Source organism: Drosophila subpulchrella, unplaced genomic scaffold (genome assembly GCF_014743375.2).
Source record: "Drosophila subpulchrella strain 33 F10 #4 breed RU33 unplaced genomic scaffold, RU_Dsub_v1.1 Primary Assembly Seq354, whole genome shotgun sequence".
NCBI lineage: Eukaryota > Metazoa > Arthropoda > Insecta > Diptera > Drosophilidae > Drosophila > Drosophila subpulchrella.
The window spans coordinates 10,847,243-10,857,315 of record NW_023665577.1 but is presented as its reverse complement, the minus strand read 5'-3'; the positions used below and the strand labels follow the sequence as shown (position 1 = coordinate 10,857,315).

Below are 10,073 nucleotides of genomic sequence, written 5' to 3'. Positions count from 1 at the left end.
CTGGCCCCAAAGCCAGGCGGCCTTTAGTTTTCGAATCGAATCGCGTGCCGAGTGGCGTGCGAAATACTAATTCTAGTCCCGGGTCCGCGATCGATCCCTAGAAAAGTGAGTTTCTAGTGGTTATATAAGTGTGGATCGTTTTGGTGAAATTGAAACTCTAATGGCGTAGATCGAACTAAATATCCGAAAATAGCCATATATTATGGCTTTGTGCTATAAATTTTTAGTAAAAACCCGACCCTAAAACATGTGTTTTGTAGATATAGTTTGATTTCTCCCAGAAAGTCATAAAATTTGGTCTATAACATCTAACATTTATCAAATGTTAATACAAATCCTAATTTCTACAATGTATTTATTTTTTTAAATTATTTATTTAATAATATTTTAATATTTTAAACAACTTTTTTCCTGTGCCTTTATCTTTAGCTAAAATGTTCTCCCTGCGAGTGGCTGTTCTTCTGGCAGCCTGCGTGTCCTTGGCTTCAGCAGGAACTCGTCAGCTAACTGTGGATGTCCAGCCGCCCACGACTTTTGCCACCGAGCTGCAGGATTATCGTCTGGCCGATCACATCAAGCCAGTTAGCTACAACATCACTCTGCGACCCTATTTGCTGGAGAGCGATGGCAACAAGAGGTTCACCTTCGATGGCGAAGTTTACATTGAAGTCGTATCCAACCAGAGCACCCAGGCCGTGCACTTGCACTCGAAGAATCTGACCTATTCGGTCAGCGAGTACTGGTTGAAGCCAGCCGACGGTGTGGCCAATCCGACTCCCACTCAGTTTGGTGCAACTAACTCCACTAACGATGATACGGATATTGTCCAGCTGACGGCTTCAACCGCTTTGGCACCAAATACGCCATACATTCTCCATTTCGTGTACACCGGTCTGATGCTGGACGATATGCAGGGCTTCTACCGGAGCTACTATGTGGACGACAACAATGTGACCAAGTGGCTCGGCTCCACTCAGTTCCAGACCAACCACGCCCGCCGTGCCTTCCCCAGCTTCGATGAGCCCCAGTTCAAGGCCACCTTCAATGTCACCCTGAAGCGCTACAGGACCTACAACTCGGCCAGTAACACCCGTCTCATCTCGTCCTCCCCCAGCACTGAGGAGTAAGTAATTCTACCATTCTTAACACAACATTATAGGTTTTTTAGTTTTGTCAAATTAGTGTCGAAATAGCTATCTCTTTAGTGCCGATTTCTGTATGTCATGTTAAGGGTCCAGTTTGTTTTTTGTCAGAGACTGTTAATATGAAGAGCGGAGCAATTTGTGTTGTTAGTTTTGTTATGTCTGTTATCTATGTTAGCTAAATATTTTTAGTCAGAACCCTAATATGATATTGAGAAACTACAATTGTCCAAAACATAAACTTATCTTACAGACAAAAGTTAACATGACATTGTGAAAAGGGCCTAGTTATCAAGGTTAATGCCAAAATCAGATTATAATTTAAGAATTATAATTCTAAGAATTTTCTAACGCTGTTCATTTTGTTTACCCCATTTTTTAGAGGTTATTTCACGGATGTGTACAAGACCACGCCCAAAATGTCCACCTACCTTCTGGCCTTCATTATTTCCGAGTTTGTGGCCCGCAAGGACGACGACTTCGGAGTTTACGCCCGTCCCGAGTACTATGCGCAGACCCAGTACCCCTACAACGTGGGCATCAAGATCCTGAAGGAGATGGGCGCTTACCTGGACAAAGACTACTACTCCATGGGCAACGACAAGATGGACATGGCCGCCATTCCCGATTTCTCGGCCGGTGCCATGGAGAACTGGGGCCTGCTGACCTACAGGGAGCGCAGTCTTTTGGTAGATGAGTCGGCGACCACCTTGGCCTCCCGCCAGGCCATCGCCGCCGTGGTGGCCCACGAACAGGCGCACATGTGGTTCGGTGACCTGGTCACCTGCCAGTGGTGGAGCTACACCTGGCTGAATGAGGGATTCGCCCGCTACTTCCAGTACTTCGGCACCGCCATGGTCGAGAATGAGTGGGAGCTGGAGAAGCAGTTTGTGGTGGATCAGGTGCAGTCCGTCATGGCCATGGACTCCACGAATGCCACCAATCCGCTGAGCGATGAGAACACCTACACCCCTGCCCATCTGAGCCGCATGTTCAACAGCATCTCCTACAACAAGGGAGCCAGCTTCATCCGAATGATCAAACACACCATGGGCGAGGAGCAGTTTAAGTTGGCCCTGCAGGCGTACCTCAAGAAGTAGTAAGTACTGGGTACCAATTCGTAGGCCTATGACTAAGACAATTTTTACAGCGAATATCAGCCGTCGGTGCCCGGATATCTGCTGGGAGAATGGCAGGCCCAGTGGCCCAACTCCAGCTACAACGCCAGTTCCGAGGCCATTTTCAAAAGCTTCACCGAGCAGGTGGGCTACCCGGTGGTCACCGTCTCGGTGGCCGCCAACCTCAGTTCGGTCAGCTTCACCCAGAAGCGATTCCTGCTGAAGGACAACGACGGAGCCGATCCCAATTTGAAGTACACTGTGCCCATTTCCTATACCACCAGTGAGGCCATTAACTTTGCGAACGCCACACCCAAGTTTATCCTAAACCCTGATGTGACCACTACTGTGTTGTTCAACTCGAGCATCAAATGGATTGTGGCCAATATTCAGCAGACTGGATACTATCGTGTTAACTACTCTGAGAGCAACTGGCATGCCATTCATTCCGTTCTGAACACCGAGAATTGGGGAGGCATTCACGAGAACAACCGTGCCCAGATCGTGGACGATCTGTTCAATCTGGCCAGGGCCGGGCACATCACCTACAACCTCACTCTGGATGTGATCGAGTATCTGGAGACGGAGACCAACTACATTCCCTGGACGTCGGCTTTCAATGGGTTCAGCTACCTGACCATCCGTCTGGGCAATGACACCGCCGACTTCAACACCTACATCCAGACCCTGACCAACAAGGCCTACAATCAGCTGGGTTTCAATGAGACCACCAGTGATACCGCCCTGGACATCTATCTGCGCACCAAGGTCCTCTCCTGGGCCTGTCGCTACGGCAGTGCCGATTGCATCAGCAAGGCCAAGGTCTACTTCCAGTCGCTGACCACCGTGCCCAAGAACATCCGCGCCACCGTCTACTGTGTGGGTCTGCGTGAGGGTGGAGAAGCCGAGTTCGAGGCCCTGTACTACAAGTTCAAGAACGAGACCGTGGCCACCGAGGAGACCCTGCTGCAGACCTCCTTCGGCTGTGTGAAGACCCAGGCCCTGATCGAGAAGGTCTTCAACTTGATCCTCAGCGATGAGATTCGCCGGCAGGACAAGTCCTCCGTTCTGTCCACTCTCTACACTGAGAACAACGAGAACGTGAGCCCTGTGTTTGCCCTGGTCACCCAGAAATACGAGGAACTGGCCGAGGCGTAAGTAGTCTTATAAGGGAATGGTTTCTCAATGTCGGGTTAACTTGATGTTTTGTAAACAATCAGTTTGGTGTTTAACTGACTGAAATTATTTATCTAACTGAAAACTTTTAACCAGAGGTTAACAAACCTTTTCACTCTTAGGTTCACATTTTTCAGTGAATCTATAAAGATTTGTCGTTCGTAATAGTTAAACTTCACCTTCGAAGAAATTTACTTAATGCTAACTTTCACTGACAGATTGCAAACTAGAACTTTAACTTGACATTGAGAAACTGGTCCTAAATACTAACTATAAATATTTTGTTAATACATTTATTGGTTTTCCTTGCAGCATGGGTGGTTACTCCGCAGTGGCCACTGTGATCTCCAACATCGCCGCCCGTTTCACCACCCAGCAGCAGTTGACCGACCTGCAGACCTTCAATACCAACAATGGAAGCAAGTTCGGCAGCTCGCTGGCCACTTTGACCGCCGCTGAGGCCACCGTGAAGGAGAACCTCGACTGGGCCACCGCCAAGTTAGGAGTCTTCCGCAGCTATCTGGCCAACTACCGCAGTGGAAGCGCCATGGTCAATGCCTTCAGTGCCCTTAGCCTTCTGATGGTGGCCCTGGTCACCATGCTGCGCCACTAAACTAACTCCTTAGGCGACAGGTGCAGTCGGGTCACGAGTACCCTTCGGCCATAAAGTATTTCCACGCTTAAAGCACCCAATAAAGTAACACCATTTTGTAGATAACCCCTTGTCGTATATTATTATTGTGGGTATTTGGCAAATCGATCGAACACTAGTCTTGAATGGCCTCCCTGGCGACAAAGTTTACAATCTGATTAGCGCCAGCGTGTGCGGATGATTCAGTTAATAATCTTGCGGGGATTTCATTGAACTAAAGTGCCGATTGTCCAATCAATCGATCATTGTTAAGCCATAAATTCGTATCAGGGTGGTAAACTACTTTTCTTACTGAAAGTTTTTGCAACAATTTAATACGATGTTTTATTGCTAATTTATTGAATGGAATTAGTGCTTAGCTGACAGTATTGTTAAGCCCCAAGTCTAGCTATTTTTGATATTATTTGTTATCTTTTAACGTAAGTCGTTTGTCCTTTACTTTCTGTGTGCTTTAAAAAACGCATTTGTCCTGATTATGAATTTTTAATAAAACTTTTTTGTAAAAAAAAAGGTCCTAAGAAATATATACATATGTTTAGGTTTGAATGTGAATTGATAAGAATTTGATTGCTAAGTTCAAGGAAGTATTACTAATCAAAGAGCGATTACTAAAGTGCCTAACATATAACAGTGACATCATAAACTTAACCAATCAAATTAATAATTTATTATCACTATCGTTAACTTATCGAAGACCTTTTACGTTCTTGTCGAGGAGATTATGATCAGTCCATTTTTTCTGGTTAATTATAGTTGATTCATATGTCGGGAAAAGCAATCGATACTTAAGTCCTTATCACATCTTATCGATTTCAGTAATAAATGCCATATTGGACTTTCTACTTTATTGATGAATGAATGTTAAGGGAGTCCTTAAAAATATTTATTAAATGTTAATTTGTTTATAAATATTTTATTTTAACAAATAAAAACTGATATATAATGCTAAAAAATAATATTTGCATACAAATGAGCGCTGAAAACTAAAGTCTTTCCTTATTTATTTATTTTTTAAGTTTATTATTTTAAAACAATATGAATTCAAAAACTTGAAATACATAAATCAAATCTTTTTAGATCAAACTAGTAATACATTTTGTGACCTGAAGTCATTAAACGGCAGTCGGTGGGCTATTAAAAATTATAATTGACATATCATTTAGCAGATTAATGAGCACCCGATCGCGTATTGATAAGAATATTCCAGTATGAGAAGTTTGACGACTATTCGAGTTTTTGTTGTTGAACATCTCGCAATCTAATCTAAACGACACCTGTTTGGCGGGGAACTTTTGTTTGATATTGTGATTTCGGCGATCTCACAGGGGGAATCCGACTGTCCAGTTCCCAAGCTTCGGTCAACATGAGCAGTTCGGTATCTCGGGTCTTGGGGCTAATATACTTGCTACTGATCTGCATCGTAAATGGTGCTGATTATCGGCTGGACGGTAGCGTCGTACCGTCATACTATAACCTGACCATCGGCGTTTTGAGAGACCCAGCCGAGCCCACTCTCTTCGATGGCGAGGTGAGCATAACTCTGCGGGTGGTCGGCCCACTGGAGGTGCCACAAATCATTCTACACGCCGACACGCTCGATATATCTGAATGCTGGCTGCTCGATGCGGCGGGGGCCCAGGTGGAGGCCATCGATATCAGTCGGCTGATTTATGAGGCCGCCACCCAGCAGGTGAAAGTTCCGCTGACGCAGCCGGTGCAGCCAGGCCAGAATTACACGCTCGGGTTCAAGTACACCGGACACATACGGACGGACATGGCAGGGCTCTTCTCCGCCAGCTATGTGGAGGAGGTCACCAATGTGACCAGGTGGCTGGCCGTCACCCAGATGCAGCGCATCAACGCCCGCTTGGTCCTACCCTGCTTCGATGAGCCCGCCTTGAAGGCCAAGTTCCAGCTGCAGATTGTCCGGCGCAACGGGTATCAGTCAATTGGCAACACCAAGCTCAGGGAAACCACAGCGGCAAGGTAATCATCTACATATATAACATTAAATTTATACAAGTGCAGAAAAATCTAAAAAGCCCAGAGGGAAAATTAACATTAATAATCTTTTTGATATATTATTATCTGGCTATATTTCACAATTGAATGAAGTGCTAGCTATTCCAAATGATCAAATGTGTACAATTTTGTTTCCTCTTAAAAATCTTAATGACCTTTTGACTATTTCTAAATATTTTTTAAGGACTATCATATTTTAATTTTGAAAAATTATTTTACAAATTTTCCAGTTGTAAGCGTAATTTGTTTTCCTCTATATTAGCCAGGATCGTTTTGTTGATCATTTCGAGGAGACCCCCGTCATGTCCACATATCTGCTGGCTTTCATGGTGGCCAGTTATTCTGCCCGTGGAAATGTGAGTGATTTCGCTGTGCTGACTCGCCCGGAGTTCTACAACCACACGGAGTTCAGCCACCAAGTGGGTCAGAGGGTCATTCCAGCCTACGGGGATTTGTTCCGGATTCCATATGCAGAGCTGGGAAACGAGGTGCTTCAATATGCCAGTTCTCCCAGGTTTCCACACAACGGCATGGAGAACTGGGGTCTTATCATCTACAGGTGATTCATTTTTTAATAATAATTGGATCCTTGGTTAAAACATGGCGTTTAAATCTATAAATCAAATTGTATTTAATTTGTTCACCAATAGCGATGAGGTTCTGATCCAGGAAGCTGGTTACTCAGACGATTGGTCGGACAAGGAGTTCGCCATTCGTATCATTGCCCACGAGACGTCGCACATGTGGTTCGGGGACAGCGTGACCTTCTCCTGGTGGAGCTACTTCTGGCTAAATGAGGCATTTGCCCGCTACTACGAGTACTTTATGGCACACCAGGTTAGTAATAACACCTCTATATATTCACAAAACTGTAAATGTAGCTACATCTCTTCAGCTATATCCCGAGTATCACCTGGACGAGCAGTTTGTGGTGCGGCAAATGCACCTGATCTTTGCCACGGATGCCCGAAACAGCACTCAGCCCCTGACGAGTCTGGAATCGGATATCCAAACGCCTTCTGAGATTGCATACAAATTCAGCGGGATTGCCTATGCCAAAGGAGCCTGCATCCTGAGAATGTGGCGAAATATCATGGGGGAGCAGAACTTCGATAGGGCCATCCAGAATTACCTAAAGCAATAGTGAGTTATTGGTATTAAAACCAAAAGGGTTATCTTAAATGGGTCATATCCATAAAGTCATAATTCAATTATCTTTAAACTCACAGTTTTTAAGATGAAGAATAATTGGGTTTTTCTGTTTACAGCCACTTGGGCAACACTATACCCAATAACTTATTATACCACCTTTCCGAGAACTGGCCAGCGAATCAGGAAGTGGATGTGGAACAATTTTTTTACGATTACACGGAACAGGAGGGCTTTCCCATGTTAACAGTGAGGTTATCGCCTGGACACTTGTTCGTCACCGTGCAACAGGATCGATTCCTTCTGGATTACACAGATGGCAGTAGAGGTGGACTGAAGTACACTGTGCCCTTAACTTATACCACCAATCTGGCACCCAATTTCTATAACCTGACGCCATCTAAGTACATTCACAAGAACGAAAGCTTCCAGTTCATTCATTTTGATGAACCTATTGAGTGGTTCTTGCTTAACTTGAGGCAGTCGAACTACCAACGGGTGTTCTATGATTATACCTTGAGAGAAGGTCTTCGGTTGGCCTTATCCGCATCAAATCACAGTGGCATTCCCGTTGAGAACCGGGCTCAACTCATTGATGATCTCTTCAATTTCGCCTATGTTTGGTATATGGAATACGAGGAAGTCTTTCAGTTCCTGGAGTACCTGAGTAAGGAGGTGGACTACGTACCCTGGTATGCCGTCTATGAAAACCTGAACAGAGTGGCAAAGCGACTGACCCCAGAACAGCTGCCCAGCTTCCGTAATTACCTCTCCGATATCACAAAGTCTGTGTTTGAGAAATTGGGAGTGGAGTGGAGTGCACAGGATACTCCACTGGATGTGGCCAATCGGAACAAGCTGGTCAAGTGGCTGTGCAGATACCAGGTCAGCGGATGCAGAAACAAGGTTAACGTCAAGTTTGTAACATCTTCGGAACAACCATCGCCGGACTACAGGGAAACCTTCTATTGTGCAGCCAGCAGCAGTGACTTCAATTCATACACCACGGTTTGGGGTCGGTATTACTTGGAAACGCGTCCCAGCGAGAGGAAGTTGCTCTGGTCTGCAGCCAGCTGCACGACAGACTACGAAACCCATTACTACAAGATGATCATCTCGGGTCCCGAAAGTGTGGAGCAAAAGAAAATTGGAATAGCCCGGTTGTATGAGCAGAACCCCGAATTGGTCCAGCCCATTTTTGAAATGATAACAGCGAACATTGTGGTCCTGGCTTATGAGTAAGTAACCTTAAATCTGGAAACTTGAGAGCATGCTAAGAGTTTCGATATGTTATAACATAACTTTTTAATTGGAAGTATTAATGTTTTGCCCATTTAAATTAAAATAACGTGTCTCGGAGAAAAGTCAATTTAAAAACAATTCATTTTCATAGCCACTTTAATTTATGTTATAAAACGCCTATGTGAATTGATCTCTGTGAACCCCTTTGTGATCCATTTCTTAGTTTAATTTAGCTATTAACATACATTCATTTTAGCTTCCAAAGTTGGGCGGACACGGCAGAGGTGATCACCGACATGGCGGAGTACTTCACCACCAGGCAGCAGCTGAAGTTGTTCCACGAGTTCTACGATGGCAACCACCAGCTCTTTGGGGAATCGGCGGCCTTGGTGCTCTTGAAGTCCCTAAAATCGGTGAACGAAAACATAGTCTGGGCCGAGGGTCGTCTGGCCGGTTTGGTTCAATATCTGGAGAGAAGGAATGCCGGATCCGTCCAGGGAGCAACTTACATGTTGGTCCTGCTACTGGCTGTGGTGGCCAGCCTTTTGGCCTGGCTCTGATTAGCTAATAAGTTGTGGGGAAATAAAGAGATTGCCGTGGTCATGCGCTGCGGGGTGAAATGCCCTTTTCGTGTACGCAATTACTAGGCAAAAAGGTTTGGATGGCGCTTGCTTTATTAGGCCATAATTCACGCAGTCTAGAGCGTCGGCCATTATGGCCATGTCCGCTGGCCAAGTCGGTCTATAAAAGCCCTCCGGCTGCAAGTGGCGCTTTCCATTCCACGAGAAGGGACACACGCAGTCGGGCCGACGAGATGCTGCGCCACCTGCTCCGCCACGAGAACAACAAGGTCTTCGTCCTGATCCTGCTCTACTGCGTCCTGGTCAGCATCCTGAAACTGTGCACGGCTCAGGCAGATACTTCTGTGGCTGCCACGGATAATGGTATGGGGGATTATATATTTTAGTTTCTGTAGTTACTCTGAAGGATTCCTTTTCCATTCCAGATATTCCGCATCTTGGCGACGATTGCCAGGTGACCCCCGTCATTCATGTCCTTCAGTATCCCGGATGTGTGCCGAAGCCGATTCCCTCATTTGCCTGCGTGGGTCGCTGTGCCAGTTACATTCAGGTGGGTTTTATATATTTAAATTCCTTATAAAATATATCTCTTAACATGAAAACTCCAGGTTTCGGGCAGTAAGATCTGGCAGATGGAGCGCTCCTGCATGTGCTGCCAGGAGTCCGGCGAACGGGAGGCAGCCGTCTCGCTTTTCTGTCCGAAAGTGAAGCCCGGCGAGCGGAAGTTCAAGAAGGTCCTGACCAAGGCTCCGCTGGAGTGCATGTGCCGGCCATGCACCTCGATCGAGGAGTCGGGCATTATACCACAGGAGATTGCCGGCTACTCTGACGAGGGTCCTCTCAACAATCATTTCCGGCGTATCGCTCTGCAATAGATAACTCATCAACATAACATTCATAAACATTTGCACATTCAAATAAATTACAGTTGCCGTATCTGCTTGTACACAGTGAACTATGTGATCTTTGATTTTTATATATTATATCATAT

At 45.5% G+C, this 10,073-nt stretch overlaps 3 protein-coding genes across 3 annotated transcripts; all 3 read left to right on the top strand.

The window, feature by feature from the left end:
* On the top strand, positions 1 to 4,154 carry LOC119560748 (membrane alanyl aminopeptidase). The gene is made up of 5 exons (XM_037874365.1): positions 1 to 105; positions 430 to 1,123; positions 1,525 to 2,241; positions 2,293 to 3,414; positions 3,749 to 4,154. Exons 2-5 carry the CDS (start codon positions 435 to 437, stop codon positions 4,047 to 4,049), a joined length of 2,829 nt encoding a protein of 942 aa, XP_037730293.1. The 5' UTR covers positions 1 to 105; positions 430 to 434; the 3' UTR covers positions 4,050 to 4,154.
* Positions 4,155 to 5,451: 1,297 nt separating this feature from the next.
* On the top strand, positions 5,452 to 9,344 carry LOC119560032 (aminopeptidase N). The gene is made up of 6 exons (XM_037873332.1): positions 5,452 to 6,074; positions 6,373 to 6,669; positions 6,761 to 6,947; positions 7,006 to 7,253; positions 7,379 to 8,497; positions 8,758 to 9,344. The coding sequence occupies exons 1-6, from the start codon at positions 5,452 to 5,454 to the stop codon at positions 9,059 to 9,061; spliced, it is 2,778 nt and encodes a 925-aa protein (XP_037729260.1). The 3' UTR covers positions 9,062 to 9,344.
* On the top strand, positions 9,121 to 9,957 carry LOC119560034 (bursicon). The gene is made up of 3 exons (XM_037873334.1): positions 9,121 to 9,445; positions 9,508 to 9,632; positions 9,691 to 9,957. The coding sequence occupies exons 1-3, from the start codon at positions 9,121 to 9,123 to the stop codon at positions 9,955 to 9,957; spliced, it is 717 nt and encodes a 238-aa protein (XP_037729262.1).
* Positions 9,958 to 10,073: the final 116 nt, after the last annotated feature.